Genomic DNA, 24,171 nt, shown 5'->3' on the forward strand with positions numbered 1-24,171 from the left:
TGCCCTTTAAAATCATAAATGGTTGGGGTCTTGAATATTTTAGGGAGAATCTTTTCCCTTATGACCCCTTCCCCCCCCCCCCCCCCGCCGCCATTTAAGATCAACCAGTGAAGTCGTGATCCAGGAGCCATCTTTTTTGGATGCTACTTTTGTCTTCAAGTAGAAGTACAGCTTTTTCTGTGGAAGCAGGTGCAAACTTTTTTATCCCACTGAGTCTTTAACACAAAGGTGATCACCTCAGGGTAGAAGTCTCCAAGATCATGAAACACTGCCAGAGCTTCCTTTCCTGTGTTTATGGACAATTTGATTGTTACCTTAACTAATCATTATGTATTAACCTGTGATCCTTTCATTTCAGTCTGAGAATGTAAGATGGGCTCAGTCGGTAGCGCAATACCATGAACAAGAGAAGACACTGAGTGGGGATGTGCTTCTAACAGCAGCTTTTATTTCATATGCTGGGCCATTTTCAAAATGCTACCGGCACGAGCTAGTTCAAAATCTGTGGCTGCCCTTTTTGAGAAGCCAGAAGGTAATAAGCAAACATGTCTGTAGCTGAGATGTTTTCGGGAATGATTTTTGATAACCATACATTATTTAGAAAATTTACCAATGCCTCTGTATATACTGCAAAGTCCGTGTTTTACTTGGACATAAGCAAAATATTTCATTGGCAGATGCTTGCTCTTAATTGTAGCAATAGGAACAGATTTTATCATTCAAAATGGTTCAGTGTTCATTCAGGTGCTGACATATTTATATTTCAAAATGGCAGCCCCTACTGTTCCCTGCAGCATTTGCAGTGAGTCTGTGGGCAAGTCTACACCAGCCATTTATCCCAGGATCATCCCTGTGCATCCAAATGCCACATAGGGGATCCCGGAAGCAGGCAGGGACGATCCCTCCATTTTCCTGGGATAACTCTTAGGTGTAGAAAGGGCCTGTGTCCTTGATGCTCTCTGGTATTCTAGAAAGTTCATTGCAAGCTCATCCATCCCAGACTTTATATACTCAGCTAGCAGAAGAGAAGGACTAAGAAAATACGAGTTAATAAGTAGAATTCCTGCATATACAAGACCTGAGACATTATATCCCCCCACCTGCTTATTTGTTTAAATAACTAATCAATGCCCCTTTCCTGGTGTGTGTGTTTTGTGGGGGGGGGGAGATGGGGGATGGCCTGCCACTGAATTTTCTGGCATGGCAGCAGCAAAAAAGTGGCAATCTGCAAGGAAACAAGGCACATGGGAACCATGATCTCTCAAAGTATGGTACTAGACATCCCGTGGCTACCTCAAACTATGTACAGCTGCTCCTTCTTCTTTAAACAGTAGCATGGAGAATAGCAGCTTGCACCAGAGAAACAGTGGGCAGGGAGGAGGTACTTAAACCTTCCCTGCTCACTGCTTTCCCCTGGCAAACTCTGTGTCACCCCGCACCCCACCCTTGCAGTTACTTTTCCTCCAGAGAAGTTCGAGACAATTATTTGGTAGAAGTATTTGGTAAGGGCAGCTTGGTGTAATTGGATTAGCCCTGTTCAGGTGTTCAGTTTGGGTACAAATAAACATGCTGGGGGGGACTGATCATGGCACACACATAGGTGCCTATATGCAAGATCTGTTATTCTGAAGAATAGATTATCTTAGTCCACAGGAGCCTATATGTATTTGGAAAGGGGTGGGTGGGTGTAAATGCATGTGTGTGTGTGAGTGTGTGTGTGTATAGCTTCCCTGCAAAAATGACCCCTGAAATAATGGAGTTCAGGGCTGGGACCAGCAGATGTAAGTCCTGATAGCCCCTCCATACTTTCAATAATAATAATAATAATAATAATAATAATAATAATAATAATAATAATAATAATTTGTTACCAGCCTCTCCCTCCGGATCGAGGTGGGGTACAACATAAATGCAAATACCATAAAATACATATAATTAAAACATTTAGAACTAATACATTATTAAAAGCAGCACTTTATTAAAAGGCGTCTTAAAATTCAACTGGGTAAGCCTGCCGGAAGAGATCCATCTTTGTACTGAATAAGGATATTGTAAATATAACTGCAATAAATTGCTCAGAGAGCTTCAGCTATGGGGCGGTATATAAATGTAATAATAATAATAATAATAATAATAATAATAATAATAATAATAATAATAATAAGCCTTTCGTTTCCGTCTCTGCTATTAGCACAATTTCTATAATCCTTTATACCGTATGCTGGAAAATCAGCATAATCAACCTACAAAATCCCATAGTGCTCTGTGTGATCCTGCTACATGCCTCCCTTCGCCCCTTTCCCCGTACTACAGACATAAGTGGTGATGCATTGTCACAGGGATGAGACACTGAAACTAGTCATTTTAAAGTTAACCTTTATTATTTTAGGTCCCTATTCCAATGACTGAAGGTCTTGATCCAATCTCTATGCTGACGGATGATGCAACAATTGCTGAATGGAACAATGAAGGCTTGCCTAGTGATCCCATGTCCACACAAAATGCCACTATTCTCACAAACTGTGAACGTTGGCCTGTATTGATTGACCCCCAGCACCAGGGGATCAAATGGATAAAAAGCAGATACGGCTCAGATTTGAAAGTCATCCATTTGAGTCAGAAAGGGTAAGCACTCATTGGCAACTACAGCTATTAACAGGAATAAAAACATTGCCAGAGCAACTCCCCCCTGAAGGAAGGTTACAACAGCTGGAGCTGTTTTGCTTGGGAAAAAAGGCAAGTAAAGGGAGACATGATAGAGATGTATAAAATTATGCACGGTGTGGAGAAAGTAGATAGGGAGATACAAGAATCTGGGGTCATCCCATGAAGCTAACTGGTGGGTGATTCAGGACAGATAAAAGGAAGGACTTCTTCACACAGCACATAGTTAAACTATAGAATTCACTACCACAAGACGTAGTGATGGCCACCAACTTGGATGGCTTTAAAGGGGGATTAGACAAATTCCTGGAGAATAAGGCTATCAATGGCTACTAGTCCTGATGGCTATGTGTTACCTCCCGTTTCAGAGGCTGTATGCCTGTGTACTCCAATTGCTGGGGAACCTGGTTGGGAGGATGCAGTAGCACTCATGTCCTGCTTGTGGGTTTCTAATGGGCAACTAGTTGGCCACTGTGTGAACCAGCATGGATCTTCTTATGTTTTGATGTCTCCAAGTAGGGTTGGAAAAATTCCTGCCTGAAACTCTGAAGAGATGCTGCCAATCAATGTTGGCAATCCTGGGATAGATGGACCAATAGTATAAGGCAGCTTCCTATGTTCTTAATATGTTTGTTTTGTATTCTTATTGTGTTTGTATAGTGTTACTACAATCATACATGTTAGCTTGTTTTATTTATTTTATTTATTTATTTATTTAAGGATTTTTATGCCGCCATTCAGCCAAAAAAGGCTCTCACGGCGGTTTACAAAAGTATTTCTTGACAGTCCCTGCCCACAGGCTTACAATCTAAAAGACATGACACAAAAGGAAAGGGGATTGGGAGGGAGGAGGAGGAGGGGGAAAAGGAAAGCAAATTCAGGCACTACAATCTTAGTTGCAAAGATCATATACCCAGGCTTGCCACTTTCTTTGCAGTCAAGGAAGCCAATACATCTGATCAAAATATCTAGTGAAAAACTCTTGTGCCTTTCCTGCTTGCTCTGGACCTTCACCTTGGACCTGCTGCTCTCCTGAACCTGCAGTTCTACGCACACTTATCTTAATGGGAATAAGTCCCATTAAACACAGTGGGGCTGAGTAGCGGTGGATAGGATTGCACTGTGAATCACTCTGTGGGTTTTGCAGGTATGTCGATGTTATAGAAGCGGCTGTTGTTGCTGGAGATTCTGTTTTAATAGAAAACCTGGAGGAGACCATTGATCCTGTGCTTGACCCTATCCTTGGGAGACACATGCTAAAGAAGGGAAGGTAATGGTTTCTTTTGTTGTTGATTTAGTCATATGATTTTTTTATTATTCAAAAAATGTCTGCTGCACAAGTTCTTAACATTTGTCATAAAGTTGTCATTTCTCCCTAATTTGGAAAGATAGTTTATATTTTCTAGGGTGACCATATGAAAAGGAGGATAGGGCTCCTGTACCTTTAACAGTTGTATAGAACAGGGAAATTTAGCAGGTGTCATTTGTATGGATGCAGCACCTCGTGAAATTCCCTCTTCATCACAACAGTTAAAGCTGTACTAGCTATATTAGAGTGATCAGATACAAAAAAGGGCAGGGCTCCTGCTGCTTTAACTGTTGTGATGAAGAGGGAATTTCACCAGGTGCTGCATGCATACAAATGACACCTACTGAAATTCCCTGTTCTATACAACTGTTAAAGATACAGGAGCCCTGTCCCCCTTTCCATATGATCAGCCTAATATTTCCTCAAGGGTAGGGCAGTAAGCTGTGTTTTTTGGTCTGGAAGAAAGCACTTATGCCAAGAGTCCCGAAAGAAGAGAGAGTGGAGAGAAGAGGTCTTGCTTTAGTGGTTTTGGCGCTAACCCAACTGATTATGAGGGATTGACAATGAGTCCACCATTTTCTATTCTTATGGAAGAAGCAGGTTGGTGTTCCATTTTTGGAACCATTCAAGATACAAACAAAACTGAATGGGGGGAAAACATCACAAAAGAGTGCATGCTTTTCCCTAGAAATGACCTATGCTTCTATGGCCTCCTGGGCCAGATCTACACTACTGCTTTAAAGTGCTTTATAACAGTTTTGACAACTGTACAGTATATGGAGTGTGTCCTGGGCCCCAACAGTTGTCAAAACTGTTTTATAGCGCTTTAAAGCACTTTAAAGCAGTAGTGTAGATCCTGCCCTGCTGTAGCTCAGTCTTTTCTAGACATTTATTTATTTGTTTGTTTGTTCCATTTATTTATATCCTGCCTTTCTACCAAAAAGTGGCACTCAAGGCATTAACAATAAAATACAGATTAAAAACAATCTTAATGAAAACATAACAACAAATAAAACACAACTATATATGAAATAATAGAGGAAATCAGCTTATATTCTAAGGGCCCGCCTGAATAAAAACACCTTAGCCTGCCAGTAGAAAGACAACAGAGAGGGGCGCAATCTTGCCTCTCACAGCAAGGGGTTCCAGAGTCTGGCAGCAGCCACTAAAAGGCTCTTGGTGGTTAAACAATGCTTAAACTGTTATCATTGCACAGATTATTCTCAGGACTAAACTTAAGGTGGCCATATGAAAAGGATACAAAAGAGGGCAGGGCTCTTGCAGCTTTAACTGTTGTGATGAAGCAGGAATTTCACCAGGTGCTGCATGCATACAAATGACACCTGCTGAAATTCCCCTTTCTATACAACTGTTAAAGATACAGGAGCCCTGTCCTCTATGCCGTAAGGTCACCCCAGCTGTAGAGTGCAGCTGATTTCAGTTTTCATTTTTACCTCAGGTAAGTGCAGGCTCTTGGCATATAAGCCCCCAATGTGGACCACCACATGCAATTGGAGGATCAGGCCTTCCCACCCAGCCACTTTTCCCTCTAAATTTGCCCGTCCATCATGCAGAGGCTAAAAGGGGGAGGGCACTCCATTGGCACCAGTGGAAGGTTTTCCTTTTTTGGGAAAGGAAAACCTTCCCAAAAGCTTGGGAGAGACAAATTTAGAGGGGAAATGGGCTACATGGGAAGATTTAATCCTCCCAAAGCCACATGCAATGGTCCAATTCGGAGCGGGTCCTTCACACTTACTTTGAGGTAAAAAAGGAAATAAGGATCAGCTTCACTCTTATGTATTTAACATAGTGTGTTGTTTATCCCTCAGTTGTGTGCCATCAAAAACTGTTTCCCCTATTTTATTTTACCTATAAAATTTCTTCTCTGCCTTTTGCCACAAAGTGGCCTCAAGGCAACTTGCAATAACAGAAATCAATAAAATTAAATCAATACAGTAAATATAAAACTAACCTAACAAAATAAAATGGCAAAGGCAGCACATATAAAGATACAGCACATAAAAGTAAACGATTCCATAGGAAGAACGTAGGCGATTTGGGATCCATTGCAGGGCTATCACATTTTCTACAACTCTCACAACTGCAATTCCGCCCCCCCCCTCCAGGGAGAAATATAGGGATGGGTGAAAAACTTTATTCAGTTTGTTTTTTTGGTAAGAACGTACCAAAATTCGCAAAATTATTTCTCAGTGGGACAAAAACAACTTGGGATTTTAAGAAATTGAATGTGGCAGAAACTGAAACTGACAGATTTGACTGTCCCTAGGAAAGTGTCATTTGTCCCCAATTAACAACACAATTGTTTGACTAGTGCAACTTTCAAATTGTATCACACCTGCTACATCGTTAGAGATGACTGGTGCAACTCAGGCCCACGCCTGCATCATTTATTTACCTTTATTTTTTATTATTAATTTTAAATCACTATGTTTAAAGTACTGGAAGGTTAAATTCAAATGTAATAAATAATTGTCCCCGACACCCAATATATTTTACATCTAAACATATGGAATAGTAGCTCAAGAACCATAGGAACTTCCTCTAGTAGGCGTGAACAGAAGCTGAAGAGGGAGCATATCCTTTCTCCTATGCACCATTTCGCTGTTCTTACCCCCACCACTTTTCTCTTCCTGTGTATTTAGACATTTGTTTCCCTGCATTTAAAACCTTGTGGGTCGGACTGCTGGGAAAGCAATGGAATTAGAAAGTATTCACTGCCCCTTTCCTCTGCTACTTCTGCACTCCAGCCCAGCTAAAAGTGGGTTCTCTGATTTAAATGGGTTATCACCTTATATTGCATATGTGTGTGATGTTTAATTAGGGTTGGCAGGTGTTTTAGTTTACAGAGGATAGTCCACTGTTTGAAGGTGTCCTCTATTTGATGGGCTGCCCAGTTCAAGTCTGGTTTAAAGATGAAGTTGCCCATCAAGAATTAGCATCTGGACAGCAGACCGAGAGGGCACACAGGTCACCTGGTCAGGCTTCCTCAGTATTGTGAGATGTTTTATATTTTTATGAAATTACAGCAGTTATTTTTATTTGTGCCTATGTTTTAGCATATGCAAATATTAGGGAAATTGGTTCCCTCTTTTGTCTTCTTTTTTGGCAATGTGTAACCCTACGAGGAGTTAGTCCTAATTTTCCTGAATAAAGTTAACTTGCATGCTTTACTATAATACTGCGGGCTTTGCAAATAACTTAACCAAAAGTTGACATAGCATGTTACTTAGCAGAGGGATCCATTGTGGCCAAATGTTTGCACTTTTATATCTGATTGCAACGGGAGAATGTTAGGTTCATGCTTAACTCTCTCATAGATATCAATGGGACTTTAAAAGGTTTAATGTTGGTAGGAATGTTCCATTGCTGTCTAGAAAAAACATCAAATACTGTTGCAGGGATGGTGGTGATGGTGACTGATTCTTTGCCTGTCTCTTCATGTCATGATAAATATCCTGATAAAGAATTTGCACGCTGGATTGTACTGGCTTTCCTATTCCTGAGAGTTAGCTCCGATTGCAGAAGATCTCCAAGATGGCTAAACCAAGAAGCAAAGTTTATCTCAACCTAGTTACCCACAATTCCAATGATAATCTTTCCAGGCACCTTTCTCACTTTGCGGTCTTAATTTCCCACCTAAGTCCAAATCTTGTTTGTGAGTTTGGTTGCCTGCTGGGCCCATCTTATCTGAGTGGCATCTTCACACCAGCTGAACCCTCTTTATGCTGACTATTGATCCACTGTTAAGCACAAACTTGAAATGAAAAAAAGGCATCTTTAATTTCTTGCTCCCTTGGGAGCATTTGATTTCAATGTGGGGGTTTGTGGCCTGTTGAGACTTATTACATTTTGGTTGCAATTCTGAATTTGAATGAATGTTGAAATCTTTATTGTTTCAGCTGGAGCAAATTCTATAGGTTTTCCCTGGTCTTAATTAACTACAAAACTGGGTAACTTTTCCATTTGTCGTTGTTCTCTTCCTCCATGTTTTTATTTTCTCAAAAATGCAAATCTAACTTGCAAATTACTGCAATCTTTCACATATCTTTCACAGTTTCCTGTGTATAAGGCCTCCTTGCAAAATTGGAGTATCACCAACCATGTTTTTTTCTTTTACAGGTATATTAGAGTTGGAGATAAGGAATGTAAATTTCATCTAAAATTCCAGCTCATCCTCCATACAAAACTTGCTAATCCTCACTATAAACCAGAAATCCAGGCCCAGACTACATTGATCAATTTTACAGTTACACGAGATGGTTTAGAAGATCAGTTGTTGGCAGATGTTGTTAATATGGAAAGACCAGACCTGGAACACTTCAAGGTGTGTGTATGTATAAATATAAATGTGAAATGTGTCTATGTTCTTGTTCATACATCTGAGTGTTCCAATATAAATGTGCTTTTTTTTAATTCAGCATTTATCTTTTAAAAATACGAGTGCTCTGTTCATTTGCATCGTTTTTTTGCTTGGGTCGCATTTGAAACCCCCCACCACCCCCTTGAAATATTCTTTCTGAGTTAAAAAATCAAAGCTTCCCCACCTGCCACATAACCTGGATTTCTTTAAAGGTACCACAGCAGCCACAGAAATAATTATGTTAAAATGTAAGACATAAATCTGGATGTTCAGCTCACGCTTATTGGGGTGGGTGCTAAATTCTATACCTGATACTTAGCTAATTTTTGTCTGGTTTTAAGTCTGCCTAATAATATTCAGAATAAAGGTCACGCTTTACATCTTTAGAACTGTTTTGTATTAATCCATTTCTTAATTACTAAACCCTAAAAATGAGGGCTATAATAAAGTCTTGGGAGATCAGCAAGTTTTGAAGTTCAGTGATGCGTACTTCCTGTATTAATGGTGCTTGAATTATAGGTTTGCAACCTTACCATTTTCATTTCAGTCTGAACTCACAAAGCAGCAAAATTATTTTAAAATTGAGCTGAAAATGCTTGAAGATGAATTACTGACACGCCTTTCAGCTGCCGAGAGTAATTTCCTTGGGGATACCCTCCTGGTAGAGAGGCTAGAAACAACAAAACACACAGCAGCAGAAATAGAAATTAAGGTAAAATTATAAATATGAAGAAATGGTAGCGTACAGCAACCATGATCATCTAATAATGCAAAAGTAACTCTTTTTTGAAATTTAAAACAAAGCTGTTTCTTTTTACCAATTCTTTCCCAGCTAATTATTTTATGTAAGTTGTGGTGTTTTCTACAGGAAATTGATAAAAAGAGGTTATCTGCGCAATTGTGTTAAAACATGTACTGGAAAGTCTGCATAACACTGTGTAGTAGGCTTTCTATCCAAATTATACTGTGATCAGGTATAATGGATAGGTTTTAGTCAGAAGGAAATATTTTTAATACGTTCAAAATAAAAGCTATAAAATGAAGGGAATTCTGAACAGGCGTGGGTGTTGGTTCTTTTTGCACTGCATATATAACTTTCAGTTGAAAATTAAGTGTTTGGGGTTTGTTTCTTAAGTATTAGCATTATTTCCCATGTCACCGTGTGTGTTTTTGGGGATACAATTAAAGTGAGACCATACATTACACAAAAGTTGCACGTTAGCTATTGCTACACCATAAACTTGGTATATTAAGTAAAACGCAAATGGTGAGAAAAAGAACAGATTAGTGGCATAAAATGCAGGCAAATTGGATGGCTTAAGTGTCTCATTCTCAGTTGAACTGCCAGTACTAACAGAAATAATATACCAAGTACGACAATGTAGACAGTACAAAATGAGGGAGTGCAAATGAACATGAATGCAATAAACGTGTATTTCTAATACCATGACTCGAAATTAATTTCTGCCACTTTGATGCACATCAGTAGATATTAGGTGCAGTCAGAATGCTTAAGGATAGCAAAATGTAGCTTGAAAATCACTGGGTTTTTTTAAAAAAGTTGGTAACCACTTTGAATTACTTCTCTTACATTACATTAATAGTGTCATGCAATATCATGGCATTACATATGGCAGTGTGTTATATCTGTATAGAAATTGAATGCCCTGTATGTGGTATTTTCATAGGTTTTATTAGGTATTCCCAAAGCACACAGAACCTATCAATTAATCTTCATACTCACCATATATTACCTTCCATTTGTAATATAAAAAACTCAGGCTCATGGTTGATTTAGCTGAAGAAGAGGACACAGTAGTTCTCCAAGCAGAGTAAACATTACATCCTTATACTTTCCCTTTGCTTTAAATATATGTTCATAACACAACGCCTAGAACAGATTATGTAGATGTGTTATTTCAGTATTATCTATGCTGAAATGTACTAAGCAGGGGTGGGCAGTGTGGAGCCCCCCAAATAACTGGCCTGCAACTCCCATGATCTCTCACCATTGGCTATATGGCTAGAGCTGATATGAGTTGGAAAACAAAATATCTGGAGGGGCACAAGTTGCCCACTTGTTCACTGGGGAATTTATGTAGTGATTAAGTCTCTGGCACTGATAGGCTGTGCTGATATGATGCTGTGGAATGTTCACAAACATTCTGTCTCCTGAAGGAATATGGAGCTTTTCTACACAAGGATGTTAATCCACTGAATCTGCTTTCGGTTTCATCATAGAATGGAGATATAAGCACAACAAGAAGAAAATGTTTCCTGCATTTTCACCACATAACCACAAGGTGGAAATGTGGTGTAGCACAATTACACATGTGGAAAAAGCATTTTCTTTCGCTTTTACAAATAATACATTTTCCCTGAGCTGAAGAAAAATCGCCGAAAGTGCTATTTAGAAAACAGAAGCAAAACTGCAGGGTCACAATATTGTCTAATGAAGTTGTAAACAACCATGAGTAGGGAATGCTGAATGCACAATAAATGCCTCTCATTGTCAGCAACATAATATTTACAACAATCCAATTTTGTATGTAGAAATGCATAGTCAGTTGACTTTTAAGAAAGACAAACAAATCTAAACCTCACTCAGTAGCATGCCTTATGGCCCAGGATGGAGGAGCCATGTGAGTATGGCAGGGAAATAGAACTCTGGAAACTCAGTGGGAAGAGTTTCTAGGAGATAGAGAAGCTGAGCGGCTATGAACTAAGAGCTGGAGGAAAGCCATAGAGCAGACTATGGCCAGTGTGGCCGCCCATTTAGATAGCGTTTGGGGCACTCATTCACTCTCTGAGCAGCTCCAGGTTTGAAAAGGCCCCTCGCAAAATGCCCTCTGCTGGGCCTCCTACTTCAGTGGCCCCCTGGTGGCCTTTCCCACTGGCAACAATTCTTCATATTCATTACCCATAAATGTCTGGTTTGGAGGGCCATGTGCCCTCCTGGGTTGCTGTAAGCCCTGGCGACTGCCTGTTGCTCTAACTCACAATATACTCACTCCAAAAAGATTGAAGACCCCATGCTCCAGTGCAACCTGATGCTGGTGGGGTGCCAGCATTGGCTGCGGCCCAGGATCTGGGAAATGCCTGTTTCCCTGGGCTTCTTCACATCAGCAAAATAAGGCACATTCCTGACTGGCTACTCACAGAAGTTTGCATGTCTTTTTGACTACTTCCTGCATGGCTCCCACACCTTTCCCCAGAAATTGAATTTAAAAACAAACAAACTGATATCCCAATTCTGATGAAATGTATTGGGATTTCCCACCCTGGATTCAGGGCTATGAGCAGTGAGAGGAGGGGGAAATTTCCATTATAGACCACGTGGTTTTACGTCTCCGGCAATGTAATGCAGCCCTATTACGACTGTGCAAGAGAAGCAGGTAGCAAAGGCCCAGTAAGGAAATACAATTTCCCCTTAATCTAAAGAAGGCCTCTGTCATCCCACCTCCACCCTGTCAGTCATTTAAGCTTAGATCCAAGTGAGTACAGTGGAAACTGATATCACTCAACATACTGTACCAGGAACACAGTACGCTGCTGTCTCTTTCTTTTCATACTTTTTGAACCCTGCTCAGCACTGGTGGCTTCTGAGGCCTTAGCTAGACCTATTGGTCTAGCAGGACAGAGGGGTGAAGATCTCGCGATATTTTTATTGCAACATCTCCCCCTCTTTTCACACGTGGCTTACAATGACCTCAGAGGGAGAGGCGTCGCGCTCGCCATTTTGGGTTTTTTTCTTAAAGAAGATGTGCACGAGCACTCGTGCGCAAAAAGTAAGGGTTTGTTTGTTTTTTAAAAATTATTTACCCCGCTCCCCACCCACCTCTGATGGGTGCAGTGCTCCTGAGGCGCTCTGCATCCCGTGCGAGGGTCCAGCTCCTCGCGAGTATCTGCGAGGAACCAGGACAAACCGTGATGCCTGCACACACAGTCTCAGGCTCAGCCCGAGACCACAGAAAAAACGGCCCTAAAATGTAGGGTGAGATCCCGGGACAAGGGAGGGATCATCCCTCCCTGATCCTGGGATCCCCTGTGTGTCATGTGGATGCACAGGGACAATCCCTGGGATCGCCCCGGGATTTTGCCCCGTCTAGCTAAGGCCTGAAACTAGGGCGACCATATGACCGGATTTGCCTGGATTCGTCCGGGTTTTTGATGACAAATCCGGGAGGGGGAGGGGAAATCCAGATTTTTCCAAAGAGCAGCTCTAATGGGAATCAACAAAAATGCTTATAATGCCATCATTTTTTAAGATAAAGACATGAAACTTGGCACGATGGTAGCTCTTAGGAAGAGCTTTAGTCACACCAAATTTGAAACAGATCCGTTCATCCATTGATTTTTTAGGTTTTTTTTTTAAAAAAATGAGGTTTTAAAATTATTTTTAAAAATCGTCATTTTTAAAGATAAAGAGATGAAACTTCGCACCATGATAGTATTTAGGTAGACCTTTAGCCACACCAAATTTGAAACAGATCTGTTCATCCATTGATTTTTAGGAATTTTTTTAAAATTTGAGGATTTAAAAACATTTTTTTAAATATTATTTTTAAAGATAAAGAGATGAAACTTGGCACCATGATTGCTCTTAACAAGGACTTTAGCTATGCCAAGTTTGAAACAGATCTGTCCATCCATTGAGTTTTAGGATTTTTTTTAAAGTTTGAGGTTTTAAAATTATTATTTTAAAATGACATTTTTAAAAGATAAAGGGCTGAAAGTTGGCACCATGATTGCTCTTAAGGAGAGATTTAGCCATGCTAGGTTTGAATCAGATCTGTTCATCCATATTTTTTTTTAGGATTTTTTTTATTGTTATTGTGTTTTAAAACTGCTGGAGCCATGTCCTTCAAACTCAGGTTGTCAAACCTCCTCTTTGGGGTTTTGCATATTGAGTAGTTTCAGCCCTTGGCATTAAGGGGATCTCCAGTCTTTAGGTAAACTGCCACAACACCCACCCTAATGTTAGAGTAGAGAAACTTGTGACAATTATACACAAGCTTTTTTAAAAAATTGAAATTAAAAAAAGCCAGCCATCTGGCCAGCCAGTAGCAAACCCTGTTAACTACAACAGCAGCTTGCAATGAGTGAAGACACAGTCAGAAAAGATATTTGAGGGAAGGGGAGACTGTATCACACAAAGCATAGCAAAAGCTTCAAAGTACAGCAAAACCTACAAAAGTAGGAGTGAGTGAAGTTAATTTCAGATACATTGAATCTCTCACTTGTTCTTTATTTTAGTGATTTTAACATTAAGATGCTATGTAGAACAGATTTGTCTTAAATGTGTGCTGTAAAATCAGACATGTGACCAAGGCTATGTTTGGGTGGGCACGCCCCCTTAGTGCTGGACATGCCCCCTTGGGGGTCGACCATGTTGTCCTCCTTTTTAGTTTCCAAAATATGGTCACCCTACTGAAACGAAGGGCTGACTCTACCATTATGCAGAGTGAGGAGGCTACCTCAAGCCGTGGTCGCTGGAGTGGATAGCAGTGAAAGCCCTGCTGTCTGTTTCTCTAGGCCTCCCTGGACATTCCCCTATGTTGGAGGGACAGAGTTATGCGCACAACAGTGCCTGTCCTGTGCCTGCCGCCCTCAGGTGTGGTGGAGGATGTTGAAGTAAGATTCAACATCCCTGTTGTTGAAGTAAGGTTCAGCTGCCAGTCTGGTCAGCCTCAGCCTATGGAATAGGAGACGGGGCAGGGGGCAGCACTGCTGTAGGAAAACTTTGGCCTTTCCCTCAGGCAGCAAAATGCCTTGGGCCAGCCCTGCTGAGCCTCGTAGTCATATCATCTGAGTCCCAATTCATAACATGTCGTTTTTGAACCTTGCAGGTTATGGAAGCAAACATCAATGAAGTAAAGATCAACGAGGCTCGTGAGCATTTTCGCCCGGTAGCAGCAAGAGCATCCCTGCTCTACTTCCTCATGGATGAGCTGAAAAAAATCAATCCAATGTATCAGTTCTCACTCAAGGTTACTCTTCAGAAAGAAATCGATATGTTTGTCTGCTGCTGTTTTAATCTGGCATCACTATTGGTTTACATGCTTGTCTGTCTCCTCTCACAGGCATTTAAGGTTGTATTCCACAAAGCTGTGCAGCAAGCAGAACCGTCCAACAATGTGAAGGAGAGGGTCAACAACTTGATTGACTGTGTAACCTACTCTACTTTTATTTACATCAGTCGTGGCCTTTTTGAGAGGGATAAGCTTACCATCACTGCCCAAGTGGCTTTCCAGGTATGATGGGATGCAGGATGGGACTTACTCCCTGGGATTTACTCCCTAGGATTGCAGCCTTAGAGATTTGCTACACACAGGAAAAATCCCACAGTCTTACCGGGGCTTTCATCCTCACAGTATTCCCACCATCATGACACATTCCTTTACATGTGAACACATGATTTGGAATTGAAAAACTTCCCTTCTAGGAAAGGCCCCATTGTGGTTTAATGAGATAGAGCCATCTAGTGGTGGAGAGATCCTGAGATATGCTGGATAATATCATATTATCTGGAATTTTTTTTTTAAATGTCCTATTTCCAGGGGATAGCGCAGGAGACATCCTGCCTGTTGATGACATCATGTAATGAACCTGCAAACTTCGATGAGTGGCCAATCATGAGAGTGCAATAAATTGATCGTTTAGAGAAGCTCTTAGGCAGTGCATAGACAATTGGTTCTCCCCACACCACCATCACTAACGCTACCTGAAAGATAAAAGCAGTAGAGCCACTTTTGTCCATGGTAGGAATGGGGAAGAAATTAGCTTGGTTTGAAATGATCTAATTTCTCACTTGTAAGCCAATATATGCACTGAAGCTTTGAAGCTTTGATATCCTTTGAAGTTTACCCTTCTCTGAATTTATCAATGGAGTTCTCCAGTTTAAAAATGCATACAAAAATGCATATATTTGTAGCAAAATTATGTTTAAAAATGTAGTACATTAAGAAAAGTACTAGGCAACATCGTATTCAAAAATGCATTTATTAGGAGAAATGCACACAAAAATATGTATGCATTTTCTTGCAAAGTTTTTTAAAAAGCAAAAAAAAAGTAAAGTTCAGGACTGAACTTATGATTGGAAAAGAAACTGAGAAAAACCAAAATTAAGAAACAATATAATGTTGAATGTTTTATATAAAGCACCCCAAACACTGAAAGCATAAATAAGTACAAATTACATTAAGACATAAATTTACTTACTCAAATTAAAACTGCCTACAGAAATGCCTCCAAAATTAATTAACCAGCAACTAAGATGATTGCTGAAGGCAACAGACTGCTGCAGTTTTTCTGAGCGTTTAGTATAAAAAAGTATTGTATTATTTATTTTTGGAGCCCTGTCCTCCTTTTCATATAGTCAACCAATGTAATAAGTACTCAGACATCCGTCTCGTATTTTTTAGTTTTATTTTATTTATGCTTGAAGCAAAGTACACATACTTTTCACATTAATTCCAGAATCTGACGAAACGTTCTTAGGCACATAGGAAGTTGCTTTATACTGAATCAGACCATTGGTCTATTTAGCCCAGTATTGCTGACACCTGGTCCAGCATTGCAGAGAAAAACACTGGACCGTGAACAGAAAAAGTTGGGAATGATTCACACGACACGCTAAGCCATAACGTTTAGCTCAAAATGCTTAACCACCGTGGATTAGCGTCTTGTCTGAACAAGGTCACTGATACTCTCTGTTTTGAAAAAACAAAACAAAACAAAAAACAGGTGACCCCTGAGGAAGGAGATCTCTTTCCAAAACGTGTTTGGCTTCTTAAAGCAATTAGAGGCACTTGAGAATATCTTCTCTCCTGTTTTGTTTTGTTGTTTTTACAAAATTCATGCCATTTCCTCTCATTGATTCTTTGAAAAATAGTAAAGAAGACATATTTATAGACTTGTGGCCACCTACATGCAGCATAGGGTGACCATATTTGGGAAACCAAAAAAGAGGACACCCAGCGCACAGGGTGGGAATGCAGCTTTCCGGGGCCTCTGGAAAGCATGTCATTACCCCTGCCACCTTAAGGGCCCCATTTGGGGGGAAACAGTTTAGTTTAGTACCTCTATAGCCACAAACTACGGTGGCCATAGAGGTACTAATAACTCAGAGGCCCCGTGATATCTTAAAATCATGCGTGGCCTGGTTATTTTTACCTGCGTCACTGGTGACAGAAGCCTGCAGAAGGACGCGGCGGCGGCTGGAGGTAAGGCCCGCCCGGTGCCGCTCCGAATTGGCCTGAGACAACCGAAAACTTCAGAGCCGATCGGCTTCAGGGAGCCTCGGGCTGAGCCGGAACCACCTCAGAACCGAGCCAAGGTGGGCCAAATCAGCCCACCTTGGCTCGGATTTGGTGCCCTGGCCTGAGGCGGTGCACAGCCCTAGCAAACAACTCTTGCAGGTTGTGTTAGCAAATAATGACTGCGCCTCTTTGGTGGCTCTAAATCTTTCTCAACTCCATTGCTATGTGCTGAATCAATTCGGGCCTGTTTACCACCCTGATGCTTATTCTTCTGTATCACAAAGGCAGCTGATCCCAGCCATTTTCCTGCATATTTTATATCTTTGGACCAGAGAGCTTACTAATGCTGATAGATGCTTAAGATCATGCTATAATCTCTCCACCACACACACACACAATTATCTATTACTGAATATAAATCAAACATGTGCATGTTAAGGTTAGGAACAGATGGCACTTCTGTTACACGAAGAAGAAATGAGGGTGAAAGAGCAGCAAAGTTGGGGGGGGGGACCCCTTCCCTTCCTAGCTTACTAGGATCCATTGTGTTGACCTCCTGTTACACTTAGCTGTGACTCTGTATTGTCATAAAGAGATGTTAGAAGCTGAAGAGAATTATGTTAACCTTTAGTCCCTTTGTGCATTTTAGCAGGTTTCCTTTCCACCTCAACGAAACAAAACCCCTGGATGGCGATAGAAAATGTCAGCAAGGCATCTCAATATAAGAGCGCAATACATTTGCTGACCTGCTCCCATCCCTGGGCTTTCTCAGATAGATTTAGTTGCAATCATGATAATGACATTGTTGCCTTCTTTAAAAAATAATAATTTAAGCTCACTTATCTGTCTGCCTGGGATAATAAAGCTGTCTCAACAGAATCCTTTCATATTGTGGAGATTGAAACTAGAAAGATGTTTACTGAAATGCTTTCAACCCCACTCAAATATTCATTATTTACTGCTTGCTAAATATTTGCTGTTTTATGTCTCATCCTTTCCAGTCCCGCTTTTCCTCAACCCTCAAACATTTTAAAGAAAATGCCTATTTTAAGAAATGACAATTCCCTTACACATGCGCATAGCACATCTTCTTCCACATCCCCAAATGGCACATGTTATGTTAGAATTGAAACCAACACTATCCTGAATGGTCGAATTTTGCTGGATGGGTGAGGGGAAGGGGAAGGAGACGCCCTTGCAAGATGGTTCCAAGAGGATTCTCCCTGTGAATGTGTTTTGAAGCCCACACATCAGTTGTTTGGACCCAGTATAAACTTGCACTATAGACACACACATTCACGCGCACACACACTCCACAATTCCATCTCATATGTACAATCTCATGATTTGTATTTATAGCTAGACATGGAGGTATGGTGTGGGTTTGAACCAGACATTTACTCTCACATATATTTTGAGGATGTAAATCCTACCAGCAGTACTGGCTTCCACTTGTCCCTAGGATCAGTGCCCCTGACTATTATGGTAATCTCTGGCACTGGTAGGGTGACCATATGAAAAGGAGGACAGGGCTCCTGTATCTTTAACGGTTGCATAGAAAAGGGAATTTCAGCAGGTGTCATTTGTATATATGGAGAACCTGGTGAAATTCCCTCTTCATCAGCACAGTTAAAGCTGCAGGAGCTATACTAGAGTGACCAGATTTAAAAGAGGGCAGGGCACCTGCAGCTTTAACTGTGGTGATGAAGAGGAAATTTCACCAGGTTCTCCATTTATGCAAATGACACCTGCAGAAATTCCCTTTTCAATACAACTGTTAAAGTTACAGGAGCCCTGTCCTCCTTTTCATATGGTCAGCCTAGGCACTGGTAGGTCTTGAGAGAGCATGATCTGGTTCACACATAACATTAATCTCTGGTTTGTGATGTGCAAACCCAGCAAACAACCCAAAAACAGAATCTATGTTTGCTTGCTGGTTTATGAACTCTGGGTTTTTTCAATCATGGATTGTCATTTCATGTGAACCAAGTACCATGGGTTGTTCATGGATTATTGCACCAGACTACAGAGGCAACAGGCAAGAGTGGTAAAACAACAACAACCAGCCATTCTGCATGCCAGTATTACAGCGTCACAAAGCCATTTGGGATACAGAGCCATTTGGTAGGGAGGGAGCAAAAGAGGAAGGAAACAAACAACCCAGGTTTGTTCGATCATCTGCCAGATAAACTCTGGGTAGGACAACAAATCATGCATTAAATAAACTATGGGTTAATATAACGTGCAAACCAGGCCACTGTCTCATATAAGGAAGCACAAGTCTCCATCTTGTGAACCGCCCAGAGAGCTTCAGCTATTGGGCGGTATAAAAATGTAATAAATAAATAAATAAATAAATAAATAAATAAATAAAAGTCTCCCTCTTAAGTTCTAATTTTAACTGCACCAGGGCTTGCTTGCTCTCTCTCTCTCTCTTCCAGATAAGGTCCTGGGCCAGGAACTCACTGATCAGAAGATTGACTGTTCTACTCTAACACTGCTTCTGTTTGTCTCCAGCTAATCTCACAATAATTTGACAATAGATACTTAGATACAGGGAAATAAGTTTCCACTAATATGTTTCATCAGTCATGATCTACAACAGACTTTACCAATACAGTGCCACCGAGATATGCTGGACCACAACTCCCATCGGCTGTACTGACTGGGGATAATGAGAGTTGTAGTTCACACATCATGGGGGGCACCAGGTTGGGGAAGATTAATCTGTAATATTGCTTCCATTTTTCCCTCATGGTAATGGGATTGCAAGCTGGCCGGCCTACCACCACCCCTCCCCAGATCTCTAGGCCTCGGTGAAGTGTACTGTTCCCCCCAAACCCATGTTGTGCCCTGTGTAATCTGGTGCATTTCAAAAGCTAAACATTTCCTATTCAGGGGTATCTTCAGAACCCTGGGCTCCGTTTCCTGGGAATAAAAAACTCCATCGGAAACACCCCTGTTCTCCTCGTTCTCATTTCATTTGTTTCAAAGGGCAGCTGCTCTCAACAGCCAATCATCATGTTACGTTTATTTTTCCATTCTGATTGCTGGCATTTGTGGGATTCCTTTGACTCTCCTGAACGTTTTCCAATCAATTGCAAATATTGGTGCACGAAAGATGTTGCCCTTTCATGAAGTGCTTAAAACAAATTGAAGAGCATTTAGATGACTGATTTTGCTTTACAATAGCAGAGAGTTACAGCCATAAATAAATTATAAATGTACTTATAATGTTTATATACACAATCAAGATTTTAAAAGCCTCACAATAATAAAAAACCTAAAATCTAAGCCTAGGCTCACATGACAATACAAACTATGTAATCAATAACACTGGCACCTAAATGGTTTATAAAAGTGAACTCCCCTTTCTTATCCTCGGGGGAGGTACCGTTTAGCACATTGAGACCAGTCTGCAAAATCATTTGGGCAAACATTTTTCCTTGGGAGTTTACTGTTTGATCCTTGGAGTGTCTGTCCTCTAGCCATGGGAAATCCTCCTGTGAAAGATGGGTTATTTGTTCTACAGCAGACCAATCCGAGCCCAGCCGAACATTAAAATCACCTGCTAGAATCAGTGGGACATCAGGGAACTGAGTTTGCAGGGCCTCTATGTAATCTGAAAGGTTTTCCCATACATCCTCACTGGAATGGGCCGATTTCCAGGGGGGGATGTAAGCATTAACCAAGATAAACGGTGTAGACTCAGTTTTTAAAAATATAGCCAATGCCCAGGGTTGCAAGTTGTTAATAAGATAGCTTTCAGCCTTCAGAGAGGTGGAGATGCAACAAGCTAGACCCCCCCCAAGGTCGCCCTGTGCCTCTGCCAGAGGTCGCAGGAACTGCATATATTTTGTAGTCACTCAGGCAGATATCCCCAGTGCACCAGGTCTCTTGTAGAAATATAATGTCGAAGATTTTAAGGTATCTTCTAAAAGGGAGATCCATTTTTTTGTTGGACCATCCCGAGATGTTCCAGGAGACACAGTTTAGTGGAATTCGGCCAGCTTTTGTTTGTCAGGAGAGACAGTCCAGTTCTATCCGGTCAACTAGGGGGTCCAATAGCACAGAGCCATTTGGGTAGAAATGTATATTCTGTTTCGGGTTTTCCTTTGGGTCACTTTCTTGTGGGCCAGTACTGGTACTGCAATTGAGCCTACTATCAGTTTTATATTATTAGCTTGTATTATTCTTCTGATTGTGGTGTGATGGAGTATGGATATGCTATTATGTTATTATGTTAATATGCTATTTTGCCACTATTTTATTTGTTTGCAAATGGCCTAGTTGGCTAACAAGCAATAAAGATTACAAACTATGGGTGGTATCCAATTGGGGCAGTGCATGCGCAGCAAGCCCACCAGGCATCATCTGCACACACTCAGTCCTGCCAGGTCCAGCCGCGATATAACGCTTCCAGGGTTAAGCCCTGACCCACATGAAAACACACCCATCTAGGAACCAGCATTTGTGCATGTGTCGGGGCTTATCTTCGGAAGCGCTATGTTCAGGGGCCGCATGTGGCACATGCGGATCGGAGCCCAATGGAGCTGGCTGCGCAGGCACCGCCCCTATTGGATACTACCCCAAGTAAATATGATAATGCCTTGTGATAGGCCATATTCTATCAAACACGAGTTAAAACTTTCTGCCCTAAGGGCCTGTTTAGAAGTTACCTGGGATTCTCCCCAGTGCAAGATTGGGAGTGGGCCTCAGACTTACACACTTCCTCCTCCTCACACCAGTTCCCCTCACAACAAGGAAATGTTATGAATACCTGGGGATTGTGTGTTTATTAGGACATAGGAACACTTTGATCCATTGAGGTTTAGGCCTCATCTACACCAAGCAGGATATAACACTTTTAAAACGTTATGAAAACGGTATATGTAATGTGTCCTGGGCCTGAACAGTTGTCATAACCCTTATAAACCGTTATAAGCAGTAGTGTAGATCCTGCCCTGGATATTGCACTATGAAAGCGGTATATAAAAGGCAGGAGCCACACCAAGCAGGATATAGTGGTATGAAAGCAGTATGTGGTATGTATCTATGAGCCCCAACAGTTGTCAGTGCACTTCAATACCGCTATAAAGCAGTAGTGTGGCTCCTGCCTTTTATATACCCCTTTCATACCACTTTCATAGTGGAATATCCTGCTTGGTGTCAGCAGGGTCAAGAAAGCCTAATATTTCTGGCTGCATTCTGCCCTCCCCCCCCTATAGTGCGGAGAGTGAGGAAAGAAATGTGTGAGTACAAGGCCTGCTCCTGAATGCTTGGGACAGGGGGAAGTAAAGCCTAGTAGGCCTGAAGTACTGGTTCAGTCAAAACTCTCTCTGCCTAACTAGATGTGACATTGTGTCTTTAGCTCTTGCATGGCTCTTTGTTTTGTTTTTTAAATACCCAACGTGCGGGAGCAGGGACAGCCACTACAGCACAGTAGAATGGGTGGGGAAAGAGTTTTCTCCGACATCCTGTGCTTCCTGTCAGAATCAGCCCTGACCCACACTTGCTATTCACAATGGGAGGAAAACTCCCATTGGCACAACCTCCTTCACCCCAATTCTGGTTGGGACTACAGTAAGGACAAAGTTAAAGCTCCCTCCCCTTGTGCTGAGGTCCCAGTCTGCCCCTCTCCATGGCCAGCTATTCGTTTTCTCTAAAATCAACTATGCAAGGATTAAAGTCTTGAATAACATCTAGTTTGGCCCTGAGCACCATTTTATATATTACTAACCATTTCCAGCTTGGAAACAAATTAGGCAACGTGGATAAAATATAGCATGTGACACAGTCCTAAGATTTACCTCAAGAATCTTCAAATCTGTTTTTTCAACGGATGTTTTCCAAGTATGTGATTATTTTTCCTCTGCTTTTGTTTTTAATTTGTTTGCATGTTGTTTTTATTTCTAGCTTTTGCTTATGAATAAGGAGATTGATGCTCGTGAGCTGGATTTCCTTTTGAGATTTAATATCGATCACAGTTACAACAGCCCTCTGGAATTCCTCTCCAACTCTACCTGGAGTGCAGTAAAGGTATAGTATGCCTGCATCGTACTAGCTAAACCTGTACAAAATGCCACCACATTATAAAGAATTGGGGGGGGGGGGGACATATTTTGGAAATACGAAGAGTTTGCTGTCCAAAACTTAATTCTTCTGCTGACATTTGCCCTTTTAGACAATGAGCTTCATGGATGAATTTCGTGGCTTGGACAAAGATATCGAAGGGTCTCCAAAACGATGGAAAAAAGTGGTGGAGTCAGAATGTCCAGAGAAAGAGAAGTTTCCACAAGAATGGAAGACAAAAAGTTCCCTGCAGAAACTGATTATGATGAGAGCTTTGAGACCCGATCGAATGACTTATGCTGTCAGGTTGGATTATGTGTACTAACTCTTAGAATGCACTGAAGGGCAGAATTGTGGACTCTGCTTGATTTATAGTAAATACAAGACATGATGAAATGCTGTGTTGTTGAGACTGTCTTTCTTTAGAGCTGAAATGCTATTTCCCCAGAGGCATTATTAACTGCAACTCTTCATTGTAGGAACTTTGTTGAAGAGAAACTTGGAGCCAAATATGCAGAGGGACGTAAAACTGACTTCGCCAAATTGTTTCAAGAAAGTGGTCCTGCTTCGCCCATAATATTCATTTTATCTCCCGGTGTTGACCCACTGAAAGACGTTGAATCTTTAGGTAGGGCTAACCCCAGAACCATGCTTGTTGATTTTTTCACTCATACAATAAAGCTAACTCTGCTGCATTAGAATGGCACTGCCATCTCTGATACGATAACATTTTAATAGTAAAGCTTTGTGACAATGTAGGAATATAGGAAGCTGCCTTATACCGAGTTAGACCATTGGTCCATCTAGCTCTGGGCCAAATGACACATGACCTTAACTACATAGTATAGCTATTGAACTCAGGTTTGTATTCAAATTGCCAGGCAGGGCCAGCCCTGCAATTAGGCAAAGTGAGGCAATTTCCTCAGATAGCAGATGCTGGCCAGTGGTGGCAGCCTCCCAGCTGTTCCTCCTGTGTTGGAGGTCAGAGCTCTGCCTCTCCTAAATTAACTTGCTGTCATAGGTTGGTAGAGGACACAATCCCATGATCAATGTCGAATCAGATTCGCATTAAAGGTGCAATATCCCTGGATAGGGCTTAGCTTCTCTCAACCCTGAAGCATGTGCCTCCTTTCTTTGGCCAGAACTAGATATTCAGTGGCAAACATGGGATACCCAAACCTATATTTGCCCCCACTAATGCACAGCATGGGTTGCTTCAACCATCGGTTGTTACATGTGAACCTAGTCACAATCACTGTTGCATCTAGTTTGGCCTTCAGTTCCATGTAAGTAATTAGTTTTTCAGTGAGATATTTTGTTTAAAGAGGGAGTATTGTATGTTTACACTAAATATATTTTTCTCTGTATTCTCCCTCCCACCTCTCCCTTGCTCATTTTGTTGTAACATTGTGTAGTTTTCTGCAGGCAGGATCCCTTCATTTTATTTAAGTTTTGTTTAATATGAAAAGATAGATCAATCACTT

General features: G+C 41.2%; 1 protein-coding gene across 1 annotated transcript in view; it reads left to right on the forward strand.

The window, feature by feature from the left end:
* The window catches only part of LOC134392233 (dynein axonemal heavy chain 11-like), a 232,744-nt gene that overhangs the window by 182,490 nt on the left and 26,083 nt on the right, over window positions 1-24,171 (forward strand). Inside the window, exons 51-60 of the mRNA XM_063116377.1 lie at window positions 359-532; window positions 2,390-2,625; window positions 3,812-3,934; window positions 8,114-8,318; window positions 8,902-9,066; window positions 14,204-14,344; window positions 14,438-14,608; window positions 22,532-22,654; window positions 22,800-22,993; window positions 23,167-23,315. Coding sequence (XP_062972447.1) covers window positions 359-532; window positions 2,390-2,625; window positions 3,812-3,934; window positions 8,114-8,318; window positions 8,902-9,066; window positions 14,204-14,344; window positions 14,438-14,608; window positions 22,532-22,654; window positions 22,800-22,993; window positions 23,167-23,315 — 1,681 coding nt within the window. The remainder of the gene's footprint in view (window positions 1-358; window positions 533-2,389; window positions 2,626-3,811; window positions 3,935-8,113; window positions 8,319-8,901; window positions 9,067-14,203; window positions 14,345-14,437; window positions 14,609-22,531; window positions 22,655-22,799; window positions 22,994-23,166; window positions 23,316-24,171) is intronic.

Source organism: Elgaria multicarinata, chromosome 2 (assembly GCF_023053635.1).
Source record: "Elgaria multicarinata webbii isolate HBS135686 ecotype San Diego chromosome 2, rElgMul1.1.pri, whole genome shotgun sequence".
Lineage (NCBI taxonomy): Eukaryota > Metazoa > Chordata > Lepidosauria > Squamata > Anguidae > Elgaria > Elgaria multicarinata.